Below are 15658 nucleotides of genomic sequence, written 5' to 3'. Positions count from 1 at the left end.
ACATGGACACTTTTTATTTCAATTTCAAAAATTCTTTTTGTGTTCCTGCTTTACTTTTGTCATATCTGTGCGATTTACTAATGATCCCGCTACCTTCTCCTTGCTCACAGCATCTGGATTCACTCGTGAGTATTTGTGCACTACTGCGGTTCTGCTCGTCCTTTTAGACACCTGACGTGTATGGTTCCACTCGTCTCCTCTAGATAACTGTTCTTCTTCATAGAAACCTGTCTCACGTAATTGCCTGTCTATCTCTCTCTCTCAAAATCTGTTGTACAGTTTTCTCTAGTTGACTGTCTTTTCTTCTCTCTGCTATGCTGATCTTTTTAGACCTTTATAGTAATAGTTCTTTTACAGATATGAATCAGTTTGTTAAACTTGAGTCAGTGGCAAGTTTTTCACTCTGATGGCATCACCATGGCAATCTGTCACTTGTGGATAAAAACAGACTTCGAGGAAGTTCTTGTTTTCTTGAAAGTAAAAAAGGTGTGAGCAGCACTGTTGCCATGTTTTTGCTAATATACTGTGTTTTTCCGGTCATCTGGCAAGCCTGACTCATGCTCTAGGTTAAATGAAATGTGCCTTAAGGCTGTGGAACTATATCCACACTTTATTACATTGTCTCTGGTTTATTTCAGTGTCCTGTCTGTGTAGACACGCACACTTTGTGCCATCTGAAAAACTTGCCACTGGGCCAAGTCCAGTAGTTAAGTTACCATTTATTTTCTTTTTTAAAACTTTAATTGATATACCACTCTTACCACCGATTTGTGTCTTTTTCTATAGCTGCTGTTTATTACATTTTCAATTAAGCACTTCAAGTTCTGAAGTATTTCTAGAAAACTGTAAAAAAACAAACAATACAATGATACAAATGATTTTTTTTTTAATCAGTAGATCTAATTAGCTGCATTTAGATCTATTTTTACACACATCCATTTTTTATTACTTACATTTTACTTGCATTACTTACATTAACAAAGGGACACTACATATCTCTATGTGGTTGAGTCTAGTGGTTTGAGGTATACCAATGGTTGTCTGTGATCACCACACTACATCAGATCTTTCTAGATCACTCAAAATCAAAGTGATCATCAAAACCACTGATTGTAAGCGTAAAGTCCTACAAGAAGTATCACAGAAAAAAAAAAGTTGTATAAGCATGTATGTAGCATTTCTGACACCTTGTTTACAGACATGCACACTTGTAAATGACATAAACCTCAAATATCCTGCAAAAACGAATACGCTAAAGGACTGGTATTACCTTTTCTATTTTAAAATTGACGTTACTGAAGAACATGTACTTTTGACAGCTGTACTTGTCTCAATGTCGCCTCTACTTTGCTCTACAAGATGCTGTACAGCTTATATGTTTGTACATCTTTTATTTTCATTAGTGCAAAGATGCCTCATCTGACTTCTGCTTGATCTTGATCTCCAGTTAACCTTTTTGTCTTTGTTGTTAGGGTTCCTATCATCTCTTTTCACTTGAATGTTATATCTACCTCGTCCATTTAGCTAATATAGTTCTAGAAGTTGCATGTAATCTGTGCTATGGAGGAATGTTTGAAACTTTGTGCTGGTTGAGGTTTACATTCACTTTATAAACCTATATACATTAATTTTATGCTTTGTTAAACTTTTTCATTCGCAGAATTGCAAGACCAGGTGCTGCGCGTTTTCAAGGCAGACCAACAAAGTCGTTTCTTGCTGATCAATAGGGACACCACAGCGAGAGAAGCAGCCAATCAGGCAATGCGAGAGTTTGGCTTGACCACAAGTCCCGAGGCCTATTCACTTTGTGAGGTGTCAGTCACACAGGAGGGCGTTATCAAACAGAGACGACTTCCTGATCAACTCTCTAAACTGGCTGACAGGATACAGCTGAGTGCTAGGTTTGGTCTTAAGCTGAATTTGAGAATTCAAATGGACTATTTAGTGATTTATTTTAATATGTGATGGCTGTTTTTTGCTGCTTCCTTGTCAGGTACTATCTGAAGAACAACACTGAGACGGAGACACTGTGTTCAGATGTGGAAGCTCAGGAGATGCAGCGAGAATCTGTGGTCCCTCTGCTGTCCTTAAGCTCCATGGAGATAGCCAATCAGCTGTCAGCACGCAACTATCTGCTCTTCTCCAGCATTGAACCGACGGATTACATAAGTGACCTCTTCAAGCTCCACCCACAAGATCCTCCCACCAACCTGCGCAACTTTGAGTATCTTGTGAACCAGGAGACTTTCTGGGTCGCCACAGAGATTGTACAGGAAACCAACCAAGCCAAAAGAGTGAAGATCATCAAGCACTTTATAAAGATTGCTCTTCACTGCCGTGACTGCAAGAACTTCAACTCCATGTTTGCCATTATCAGGTAGACTTGATTTCTAGGAAATGATCATTAGCAAATGAGCACTTTAGTTTGTGTCTATTAGGGTTGTCATGATACCGTGATTAGGTTTCATGGAATGATGCCAAGTAGTATCATCATGATGCAGTCATCATGTTTGGATGCATCGTATTGCTGGGGCTGTAGTTTACATTCCCAGGTTAGTTTACATGGTAGCACTTTACAACAAGGTCTCATTTGTTAACATTAGTTAATGTAACATAACTAATGATGAGCAATACATTTGTTACAGTATTTATAAATCTGTTAAAGTTAGTTAATAAAAATACAACTGTTCATTGTTTGTTCATGTTAGTTCACAGTGCATTAACTAATGTTATACAACTTTTGATTTTAATAATGTATTTGTAAATGTTGAAATTAACATTAATAAATGTTGTAGAAGCATTGTTCATTCTAGATCATTTTACTTAATGTTAACTAATGAAACCTTATCGTAAAGTGTTACCGTTTACATAATAATATTATTAATAATAATAATAAATGTTAAAATATTATGATTATTATATAAAATACGTTATATAAATATAAATTTTTATTATAAATAATATTATACTAAATTATTATTATTATTATATACTATTACTTAATCTTATAATCTATAATTTTCTCAGAAAATTAAAGGAAAACCAGCACTGCCAAAACTTTTAATTTAATCCATTAAATTTTCTGCAATAAAATATAACTGATTCAACATAGAACGGGATCTGTTTAGATTTGTCGTTCCATGCTTCTTGCCATATAAACATGTCAGTGTGCTTGTGTTTCTTGCAAAAATGTGTCAAGTTTGTTGATGTTAATGCTGGTAATAGTCTGTCTCCTCTCCATTATACAATCTCTAAAGTGTATCTGTGTATTTTGCAGTGGGTTCAATCTAGCACCTGTCTCTCGGTTGCGATCTACGTGGGAACGATTGCCAGGAAAATACGAGAAGCTTTTGGCAGAATTACAAGATGTTTTTGACCCTTCTCGCAACATGGCCAAATACCGCAACCTCCTCAACAAACACAACCTGCAGCCGCCAGTCATCCCTCTGTTTCCTGTCATTAAGAAAGACCTCACCTTCCTCCATGAGGGTAACTTGCGTTTTTCTGTTTCTGTTGCCTAAAAATTGAGTTTGGTTTAAAAAATTTTTTAAATTAAATATCTTTGAACCTGTGTCAAACATGTGCTTATAGGCAACAACTCTAAGGTGGATGGTCTGGTGAATTTTGAGAAGTTGAGGATGATTGCACGAGAGATCCGACACGTTGTTCGAATGGCTTCCATCACTATGGACCCTGCATTGCTTTTTAAGACTAGGTACACTCACTCACAAAGTGTACAATTATTTCATATGATATTTTTGCAGTGATATTTCATACACACAAACACATGACATCAATTAAACCTTAGGATAAAAGCATAATTACATGGACACACTAGCTCTTTTTCAAAACTTACTGAGCTGCATCGCTACTTGCACAGGAAATGGACCCTCATCAGTGGCCGATTTAAAAAATAATCTGTTTTTTTATTAAACTGAAATATTATTGTTCAGTATTTGAATATGAGTTCCTGTCAGCATTGTGGGTTTGCTGTCTACATGAAACATTCATGTGTAGGGCAGTGTAATTAACATACCTACTTATGATGCCTCAAAAACATGGATGCTCCGATCGATCAGCCTCAGATCGGTATCGGCTGATAACCACATTCTGTGACTCGATCGGTAATCACAAAATTTGGCTGATATCCCGAACCGAACGCAATTTGAAAAAGTTGCCGCCATCGTGCATGTAAACAGGATACAGATGAGGCTTTTGCGTCATGTTCTGCTTTGTAACTTTGGGAAACATTAGTAAATCATAGTAAATCTTTATTTGGACCAGGTTGTCTCAATTTAAGCGAGCCTACACAACATAACAAGATGTGTAGAAAACATAGGCTAAAGCTATAGGACTTCCGGGATACGATCATATCGCGTTCATAACGCAGTGTTTTCCAACTTCATTTGAAAGTTCAACCAATGAAAACTGGATCCTTGGGTATGGTAGTTAGGGACAATGTGCAGAGAGGGTTTCCCAGCGGTTTTGTAACATAAGGTCCAAATGTCCAAACATGATCAAAATCTATTTGCTCCAAAATTTTATCAAATGAGACCATGTACCTGATGATACCTTGTTTGTAGAGTTATAAGCCATTACTTTTAAATATGCCACTTATGTAAGGGGTTAACAGTGACACTCAACTGAGAGCTTATAAATCACTTATGTAAAGCTTGATTGATTGGGAATGGTATCGGGCGATCATGATGACAAGAAATCGGTAGTCGTATCGGCTGCAAAAATCCTGATCGGAGTTTCCCTACATAAAATATTTCCCAAGTAGTACATAGGCAGCTCACTAGGTATTGAACACATTGGGCATATATAACAATTGCTGATAGATTGTGCTGGCAGTCATTTGTGTGCTTGGTGTCTTACTGGACTTCTTGTTTTTGGGCCTTTGCTCTATGGGCTTCACTGTCTAAGCACTGGTGTCTTTTTGTCTCCTTTTTCTTGATCTCTTAATTTTCTTGTTCTTCGGCTCTTCACTGGTCTGTGTTTTAGGAAGAAAAAGTGGAGGAGTCTTGGGTAAGTGGGACTGGTACCGTCTTTCTCTTTGTTTCCTTCACTTTCTCTGTTAACTGTCATTGTTTTTGCTGTGTTGTGTTGTGTACTAAACCACACTAACATTTCTTTGAATAGCCTAACTTTAGTTGCACTGCGTTTGTAAAATCTCATATGCTAATTTTCATTCTCTGGAAGGGCATGGATTTTTCGTATCAATGTTTTCCTACCATAATTTATATGGTTGTATAAAAGTATGTCTGCTAATTGAGTAGGAGTGGGCATTAAGTAATACTGAAGTCGAGTACTAAAATGTTTTTTGTTTTGTTCAGTAATGTTGTACAATCAATGCTAGATTAAATGCTTTACTTTTAAAACCAATATGCATTCATGAAAACATCAAGATATAAAAACAATGATAAAAAAATATTTGCACTCGCCTGCGGCTTGCATAGAAAATGTTTGTGTCTCTGTTTATATAAAAAGACTACTAAAGGAGGTATTAAAAATAAATCAAAAGATAAATATCTTAGCATTTTAACAACAGGTCCTTCTGCCAGCACAGAGGTTGCAGGGACAATGAAATACCATTCTATCATACATTTTCATTATGAATTCAAAATCACATTTGGTGGTACTTAACTGTTAGTAGTTGTATTCAGTAGGAAAAAATGTAATTGGTGCCTACCTGTGTTATTTAACTAGTAGTTATATACTATCACAGTTTTTATTAATATTTGGAATTAGCTTTTTTTATTTTATTTTTTATTTTAGTTACTTTTGTTAGTGTTTTATGTGCTTTTGTCTATTACAGTTGAGGTTTTATTTATTTGTTTCAGTTTTAGTTTTTAATTATTTCCAGTTTATTACCAATTTTAGTGCTTCAACTTAAAATAATTTCATTTAGATGCCAATGCCAAGTTTTCATTTAATACTAGATTTTATTTTATTTCAGCTTTTTCAGTTATTAAACTTTTTTTGTTGTTGTTAATTTTAGTTATCGATAATAAACCTGTTGCCTAAGGAAAGTAAGTGCGAAAGCACGTACATTTGTGAGTAATTTGATTGGTATTTTACTAGTTGACTGGTTAGTTGAGTACCTGACTAGTTGATTACTCATGCTCATCCCTACTTCCTAGACATGTAAATATTTTATTAACCTGTAGCATCTAAATTCTCTTCTTTGTGCATGTCAAAAAGGGCCATATTAATTTCCCAGCATGATTCTCCGGCTGATTGATCTAGTTGTCTTGCTAACTTCCTCTGTTAGTTTGTGTTGACCAGTTGCCGTTAACATACATTGTGTCTTTTGTTCTTATGTGTTTAGGTCTCTAAGCCAGGTGAGCAGCTCTTCTCTCTCTGACATCGGAACGATGGGCGGGAAGAGGAAAGGGAGGCGCAGCTCTTTTCTCAGTGCTAAGAAACTCTACGAGGTGGAGATGATGAGCAGACGTGTGCGGCAGTATCTGGACACGCAATCACATGAGAGTAGTGAAGACACGCTCCATGAACTCTCCATGCAATGTGAGCCCGCCAACAGCTCGAGTGAGTTGGCACGCACCTTTTAAATAACACGATGACACTGACTTCCTGATTTCATTGAGAATTATAAAAAATAATTGATTATTGCTAGTTGTGCGTTAGATCGGTAGATAACTTTATATTGCCTATCTCTCATGCATTTTTGCATTGATCGGCTCAGTTTATTAAGTCATGCTTGAATAATTTTATTTTATGTTCTCAAATGTCCTTGAATACCATAATGTGACATAACATAGTAATGAAATGGACTGTTCTTAGAGAAAAAATTGTTAGATGATTGACCTGCAATTGAAAAACCACATAAAGCTATCTTTTTTTTTGTTCTTTTTTTTTTTTTTGCATAATACATTTATATCTGAGACTTAATATTTGTTCTATAAATGTTTTAATTATTTTTTTATCAAACAGATTTCATTTTTTATATAATGGGCCAGCTAAACTTGTTTGTGTGTACTTGTGGTTTCAGTACTGAAGAGTTCAGGTGAGAGGAGGCGATTGGATGCCTCTCCTGTCGGTCAGAGAAGCACCACTCCGCAGCAAACAAATGGAAGTCATGGTCTCAAGAAATCACTTGACAAAGAGTTACCACCATTTGGTAAGACCTTTCTCTGTTGTACCTATACAAATGAGCTGAGTTCTGGTATTATTGGAGCGCCCTCTGCTGGTGACTTGTAAGTCTTGTTTGCATTGAGATGGTGTTTTTGTGTCTGTAGGTGCCCAGTCTCCTCAGTCTCTCCATAAGATTTTGTCTCTGTCAGAAAAGGGGAGGGACAGACAACGAAAACCACCTGAGGACAGCCAATCAAATGCTTCCTCTCTACTCTCCTCTCCACATACCTCACCTTACAATACACCTAGAAAAGGTATGTAGTTATGTGTATTGATTCAATTCAATTCAAAACTTGGTAGCACTGCTGGCATATTGACAAGATTGCATTAGGCAGTTGTGTTCAGATTTTTTGGCTGCACATCCATGATGTGAATCTCCCGTTTCACCACATCCCAAAGTTGGTCTTCTGCATTCCTCAGTTTTAACGGGTAGTTATTTGAGTTACTGTCAGCTTGTACCAGTACGGCGATTCTCCTCTGGCATCAACAAGGCATTTTCGCCCACAGAACTGCCGCTCACTGGATATTTTCTCTTTCTCGCACCGTTCTCTGTAAACCCTAGGGATGGTTGTGAATGAAAATCCCAGTAGCTCAGCAGTTTCTGAAATACTCAGACCAGCCTGTCTGGCACCAGCAACCATGCCACAATCAAAGTCACTTAAATCACCTTTCTAACCCATTCTGATGCTCAGATTGAACTTCAGCAGATCATCTTGACTTTTTGCAATGTGATTGGCTGATTAGATATTTGTATTAACAAGCAGTTGAACAGGTGTACCTAATAAAGTGCCCGGTGAGAGAGTGTTACTGGCCAAACGTTTGGAAACATAACTATTTTAAATGTTTTTGAAAGATGTCTCTTATGCTCTTGAAGCCTGCCTTTTATTTGATAAAAAATACAGGAATAAAACAGAAATATTGTGAAATATTTTTACAATTTAAAAATAATGGCTTTCTATTTTATTATACTTAAAAATATGCAAAGCTGAATTTTCATCATCCATTACTGTCTTCAGTCACACGATCCTTCAGAAATCATTAGTAAATTGTAATTATATCATGACATTATTTAGATAAATAAATAATAAATAATTCTTATATAGTTTTTGTAAGAAGTGATGGTTAACTTAAGAAAGAAATATTTTTTATTAATCCAAGAAATTAACCCCTGTTCATATATTGAATGGATAAAAAATAAAAAATAAATCACCTTTTGGTTTAAAAATCAATTAATTATAAATCGAAACAGTTCAAGATCAACCCAACCCAAAGATTCACACCTCTAAAGCGTGAGATATTCTCTGATTTATTTATTGTTGTTTGCTTATTTATGCATGTTTTTCTCATAGCCCCACAGTTAGTGGTGAGTGAAGCATCGGATCAGTTGAGTCTGTTAAGCTCCTCCTCCTCTGATCTCATCATGGTTGATGACCACACACATGCTCAACCCCATACACTTGCACAGCCACTCAACTCACGTAGAGCAGAGCCTGACCAAATAAGCCTGGGGTAAGAGGTTTACACACAATTACCCCAAAATTATATATAAAAAAAAAAGCATTTTCTGGATGTCAATTGGTCTAGTAACTTTTTAAAGTCTTTCTGTATTTCTGTCTCTCAGGTCCTACTCCTTGACTCAGGATCAGTGTGACCGTGCGTCGTTGGACGCAGCAGACAGTGGCCGTGGCAGCTGGACGTCCTGCTCCAGTGGTTCCCATGACAACATCCAGAGCATTCCACAGCGTGTGGGTTATTATGACAACCGCAGCTGGGAGACGCTGTCAGAAGGGATGGGACGTAGTCATGTGACCACACCTACCGGTTACTGGGGTGATGAATTGGAAGGCGACACAGGAACGATAAAAAGAAGAGGTGGAAAAGATGAGACTCCAAATGCAAACAAGAATACTGCGAGTCGGAGGGAGGGACGTTTTAGAGAGCCGCCGCCCACACCACCGGGTTATACTGCTCTGTCATTGGCTGAGGCAGACAGCCACAGTCATGCTCATGGGCGACGCCCACCAGACTACACAGCCGCTCTGCAGAGGTCTCGATTCCTTAAAAGGTCATGTGATCCTCCTCCAGTGCACCCATCCAGTAGATTACCAGCATACTGCCAGTCACCACGACGACCACAGCCGGATGGTGAGTATTTGATTATGCAGTAATCACTACAAAAATATCAGCAAAACATCGCTCTGACTTTCAAAAAACATTTAATAGGAAGACCAGAACTAACTGTTAAAAACTGCTAGACCATAGACATTGATTTGGACATTTAGTTTTTGGATAATTTTTTAACTTTAACATTAAATAACAGCCAAAAAAGAAATGTGTAGCTTAACCCTTAAAGACAGAGACAGCCGTCCTTGGCTAAAAATAACTTGTTCTTTTAACAACTTTTGAAGCGCTAATCCAATCTGTATGCTTTAAAAAGTCTTGTAAAAATTCTCGGCTTTTCAGCGGTATCACATTTGTCTCAGTTGGACATTCTGAGGCTCCGTAGTGAACGTGATTACAACATCAAGTTTTAAAAAGCATTGATTCGTCAAAGATACCCATGCGCTTTTTTCCTCTGAGCCAAACAGGAACTATTGTTGATAATTAGTCCCAGCCCCTTCCCCTGTCATCTACTCGACCAGTAAACATAGGTTTTGGTATTTTGAACCACCAGTTAGCATGTTTCTTTGGAAATTTAAAGGAACACAAAGTGAAAGTAGTTTCGTGCATGCATGAAAACAAACACAAAATTTACAGATTTGCATGAGTACTCTCTGACAAAGCATAAATTTGGCATACCACAAACCAATAACGCATATAAAACAAGCAGTACACATCGGATGAGGCATTGAAATTGTTTTCAAATGAGTCTCTACACAGTGTCCCGGTGGATTCGATTCTGACGGAGATAACTGCCGCAGCTAAGAGAACCATTTAGTTTATGTAAATACTTCTTATAGAGTTTGTGAAAATCTGTTGCACTGTTTGTATTTTAATTTTTTTTTTAAAAGACAATTCTCAATTGTTTTCACTACTTGCTGCAGTATTTGCATTTGTTCATGTTCAGATTGAATTTTATATCCAGTGTGTGTGTATATATATATATATATATATATATATATATATATATACACATATACATATATATATATATATATATATATATATATATATATATATATATATATATATATATATATATATATATATATATGTGTGTGTGTGTGTATGTATGTATGTGTGTATATGTGTGTGTGTGTATATATATATATATATATATATACACAGTGTTGCCAACTTAGCGACATTGCAGACCCCTTTAGCGATTTTTTTCCCTTCAACAAAGCGCCCAAACCTTATTTAGTTTCTGAGAATCTACCGATACCGCCGGTACTACTCTCTCAGCACGCACGCGCACCTCTCGCTCTATCTCGCTCGCTCGCTCTCTCTCTCTCTCTCTCTCTCTCTCTCTCTCTGCGGAGCAGCGCTTTAATTCAGTTAAGAACAGATATTATGTTGCTTCACTAATTTTACAAGTATAGCCGAAATCAGAGCACAGATATTGTCTTTATCTTATGTGAATTTGATTTCACCAGACGACGGCTCGATTATCAGAATTGTTGTGCAGATTAACTTAACGTCTTGGAAGGGAGAGCTGGTTATGTCTTAATGGGTCGCGTTTCAGTCACCATTTCAAATTCATTCCGTTGTTTGACAACAGAAACAGTAAAATATACCAATGAAAACAGTTTTATTGAGAATTTAGCTTCATTAAAATGGACACAGAGAGAGACAAACTACAATGTAATAATAAATAATAAATGTACATTTAGCATTTTCAGAAGAGCTGCCCTGTCATGCGAAATCTAAACATGTTTGTTTTAGTAAATTGCTCAGTGCAAAGAAAGAGAAGTAATGGTAACCTGGCATTTTTTTGTTCTTTCTACATGTGTCTAATAGACATGAACAAGTTCTTTGAAAAACATCTATGACCTTTGAAACATGTCTCGTCCTTATGCTCTATATTGACTATGGTTTCAAAAATAAACATACATTTGCATAAAGCTTCTATATAGGGCTGGGACAACGCGTCGAAGTCATCGATGACGTTGACGCAAAAAATACGTCGACGCAAAATATGCGCGTCGATTCGTCGACCTGTTTTCATTTCTCTAAAAAACGTGTGCAAATTACTTCACAGTGTGTACCTTATGTTCGCTGATACGCGATGGCCATCATTCTATCCAACGGTATATAACCAATCCAGGGGTTTTCCTGCATTGAATTTTTTTTCCTTATTTGATCGGTGAGTGATGTAGAATAGAATGACTGACTGCGCTTGACAGGGCGCATATAAGTACGAGAGAGAGCCCCGGCCGCGCGCGCGCGCACTCATCGTCTTCAAACAACACGAGCGCTGTCTTGCTCTCTCTCTCCCTCGTGCATGTTAATCAAAATCATTAGACACGATAGAAAAAGGGCGGAAGACCAAAGTTTCACGTGGAGCATTCGGAGATTTTTTTCTCTTGAATTACCGCGGAGTGTGAATTGTGGTAAAAAATAAACTGCCAGGATAATCACACAACGCTTGCCGTAGGCTACACGTCCACTAATGACACGTCCGATTCGCGAACTAATGACTCATTTGAACCGATTCACTTATGAATGGTTAAAACAACTGATCTGTCCAACACTGAACTCACGAGTCGTCTGAATCGGTGTATAAAAAATCGGTAACACTTTACAATAATGTTCCATTTATTAAATTCTAGTTAAGTACTTTTTTTTATTAGTAATTTTTTTTTTTTAAGAAAAAGGTGAGTGGCAGAGTGTATTACTATACGTTGTTGTTATTTTTACGTGAATGAAGAATTAAAATATGCACTTTTTTCAGTAAGCTAGGACTATGTGTTTTCAACATAAATGTTCAATTCTGTTGGTTCAGGAAGAACGCCATGACAGGCTGCTGGCTCCCACTGTTAATTTTTATTTATTTTTTGTTGGAAAAGCACTCTCTGTATTAGCTTAAAGCCCCCAAGTTTACATTGGTTACTGTATTCTTTCAATTGCTCTAAACAAGTATTTTGGGTGACCTTTTTATTTTTTTATTGAATGCTAGACATCAAGTTGTTGTTATTTTCATCTGAAAGAAGAACTTTTTTTCAGTAAGCTAGGCCCTATGTGTTCAGTAAGCTTGTTTTAGTAAGCTATGTGTTTTCAAGGCTTTAAGGTTTTATTGAATGCTACCTCTGACTAAGAATGCATTACTATGCACTTGTATAGTCTTTTATTTTGGAATTTTAAGAGCAATAAACATATATTGCAATGTTAAGGAATTCATGTTTTTTTCATTCAGATATGTAAATTAACATGTATAAATTGCTATTAGTCAATTAATGGGGATTGGGGAGATAATCGATAATCGAATCGAATCGGACTGGAAAAATGAATCGTTAGATTAATCGATGCATCGAAAAAATAATCGCTAGATTAATCGTTTAAAAAATAATCGTTTATCCCAGCCCTACTTCTATATTTATCCATGCCCACGTTGATTAGAGTATTACAAACTTGAAAAGTATTAATTTAAGGTACATTTAGAACAAATAAAAAAATGTGCGATTAAATGCGATTAATCGCGAGTTAACTCATGACAATCATGCGATTAATCGCGATTCAAAATTTTAATCGATTGACAGCCCTAATATATATATCTCTGTAAACTTTCTTAAGAAAAAAATACAAACTTCAGGAGGTTCTTCAGGGAGTTCACAAAAAAAAGAAAAAAGATTTTGCTGCCGTTTTTCTTAATTCTAGTAACTTCATCCATTCTCAGACAAAATAAATGTAAAATTGTGGCTTTAAATGAGCTAGATATTCTGTTTAAAATGATATATGGCACTTGATGCTGACTACTAGAATGGTTCGAGTCAGGTGCTCCAAAAATGTTCTAGGACTTTAATGGTTAACAGTTACACAGCAAAAAATTTAGCATAGAAAAAAATACAATAATTCTCATTCATAATATGATTTTATTGTTGTCGTTTGATACACAAAATAAAAAAACTATTAATGCCCCTGAGGTCTTAAAAAGGGGTGGTGGCGCAATGGATAAGACACATGCCTTTGGTGTGAGAGACCTGGGTTCGAATCCACTGTGAGACACCAATGTGTCCCTGAGCAAGACACTTAACCCCTAGTTGCTCCAGAGGCGTGCGACCTCTGACATATATAGCAATTGTAAGTCGCTTTGGATAAAAATGTAAAAAGCAGTTATGCATATTGGTAATTGTACATTTAAATGTGAAAATCATGTTTTGGTAATTAAGCACAATATGTCCACCTAATAAAATTGCATGTTTTTTTTTTTTTCTATTTTTAAATATTTGGATATTATAACTCAATCTCTCTTTTTTGTCTTTTCTCTCTACAGAAAATGAGCAAATATCTGCAGTGTAATAAGGGCCCCTTATAATATCTCTACCCCCAGTGTTTCACAACCTTGGCCCTGGATTGAAATATAGCAAAGCATTTAGGACCTTAATGGAGATCACTGTGAAAGAGGACAGGAGCAGAGAAAATGTTGGCACTTTTAACATAAGTTCTGCAAAACAAAGACAAGAATGAACAAACCGATTGTTGTGTAATAAAATGAAGAACGCAGTCTTGTTTTAAGTACAGAATGATGAGAGGTGTTGCACATAATGCAATCTCAGTGTTACAAAACCATGGAAACCAGTATTATGCCATTTCATTTGAAGTTTTAATCTGCCATGTTACTTTAGATTGTAACGTGTGTGTGTGTGTGTGTGTGTGTGTGTGTGTGTGTGTGTGAGAGAGAGAGAGAGAGTGTTAAAATCAACCACAGGAGATGTAGCTCTCTTCGGACACTTGAAGACAGAAAGAAAAGACTGAGCAGCTGCCTCTCACAGACCTCAATATCAGTGTTTAATGTTACTCATGAGTATATGATCATTTTAAACATGCCTTTTCGCATTTGATCGTGACCCTAAAAACTTTCCAAATGTGCCCACAAGATTCTGTTTGAAAAGATTTTAATGTTTTGTATTTTTATTTAATTTTATCTGTCAGTGTCATTGTTTCTGGCTGTCAAAGTGTATGGCACAAATCATGAATTGTTGCACAAATTTTCAGAAGCAAGAGATAGTAGTCAAGAAAATATAAATTCTAGTTGTTGCATAGATGTTAGTTGCTCATGATATGGTCAGTAAATAGTTACAATATATTTTATATAGAATGTCATGATTTCAAATGTATCGCTTTTAGCTCCTTGTGTTTCTACCCAGCCAAATCTATAAGAATCACATGTATTTCTACGTCTTTTACAAAGACATCTGGCAAAGTCTGTAACTACTTTTGTATTTTTAATACAACAACTGTAAATATTGGTTATATTTTGTTAAAAGATTTCAGAGACCTATTCTGTTTATTGGACACAATTCAGCTACAAATGACTGAAGGAAAATAAACACTGTAGCAATGAAATCTCATGTCTCGTTTCTCTACTTTAATCATTTTAATGTTGTGTACAAAGCATCTTAGAGAAGAAGAAATGGCACATAAAAAGACAACCAAACCCAACCAAAACTCATGCCATTGGCTGAGAGCCGCCTCTGTGTTTTCTGATTGGCTAACACGTGTGGTCTGTGGTCAGATTCTTCTCTGCTGTTTACAGAGCCCAGGGTTGTATCTCAGGTCACCTATTTCATTGATACCTGTCAGATAGTGGGGGCATTTTATGCATAATATTTTAAAATAAATAGTCTATAATTTGTGAGGTTGTCACAAAAGAACAACATTAAGATTTAACTCTTATCTTGCCCCTGTGCAACAAGTGGAATGTTTAATTCTCAAGAATTTAAGGTATGTCCATGTACTAAAATTAATGTTCAAAAATACTGATGAATACTGACTGGAGTAAAGTGTGTCAACTAGTTACACTAGACTTCATCATATAAAAATCATTCAAATCATTTTATGAAAGTGTGATGTTAAAGGGTGGGGCACTGATATTGACAAAGACAAGTAAATGTTTTTATTATTATGAAAACATTTCTCTATTTTCACATTATATATCTTATATTAGTATATATATATATATATATATTCCAATACTGTTCAAAAGTTTGTGGTCAGTGAGGTTTTATATAAGAAACTAATACTTTTATTTAGCAAGGACATTAAATCAAATGTGACAGTAGTGAGATTTATAATATTGCAAAAGTTTCTCATTCCAAATAAATGCTGTTCTTTTGAACTTTCTATTCATCAAAGAATCCTGAAAAAATATCACAGTTTCCACAAAAATATTAAGCAGCATAACGGTTTTCAGCATTGCTAATAATAAGAAATGTTTTAAAGCACCAAATTAGCATATTAGAATGATTTCTGAAGGATCATGTGACACTGAAGACTGGAGTAATGATGCTGAAAATTCAGCTCTAGCATCACAGGAATTGCACTTTCAAATATATTAGAAAAT

General features: G+C 36.0%; 1 protein-coding gene across 2 annotated transcripts in view; it reads left to right on the top strand.

The window, feature by feature from the left end:
- rapgef2a (Rap guanine nucleotide exchange factor 2a) overlaps positions 1–14661 on the top strand; it is a 47134-nt gene extending 32473 nt beyond the window's left edge. The window contains exons 19-29 of one of the 2 annotated variants that reach the window (XM_082164653.1): positions 1661–1901; positions 1994–2377; positions 3278–3489; positions 3592–3715; positions 5005–5028; positions 6332–6549; positions 7013–7141; positions 7260–7409; positions 8505–8664; positions 8777–9300; positions 13589–14661. In XM_082164653.1, the coding sequence (XP_082020779.1) occupies positions 1661–1901; positions 1994–2377; positions 3278–3489; positions 3592–3715; positions 5005–5028; positions 6332–6549; positions 7013–7141; positions 7260–7409; positions 8505–8664; positions 8777–9300; positions 13589–13614 (2192 nt within the window). In that variant the 3' untranslated portion in view covers positions 13615–14661. The remainder of the gene's footprint in view (positions 1–1660; positions 1902–1993; positions 2378–3277; positions 3490–3591; positions 3716–5004; positions 5029–6331; positions 6550–7012; positions 7142–7259; positions 7410–8504; positions 8665–8776; positions 9301–13588) is intronic. The other variant, XM_082164654.1, reaches the window with a different exon arrangement.
- The last annotated feature ends 997 nt before the right edge of the window (positions 14662–15658 follow it).

This window comes from Leuciscus leuciscus (assembly GCF_965113295.1).
Source record: "Leuciscus leuciscus genome assembly, chromosome: 3".
NCBI classification, from domain to species: domain Eukaryota; kingdom Metazoa; phylum Chordata; class Actinopteri; order Cypriniformes; family Leuciscidae; genus Leuciscus; species Leuciscus leuciscus.
This window is presented reverse-complemented; position numbering and strand designations above follow the sequence as displayed.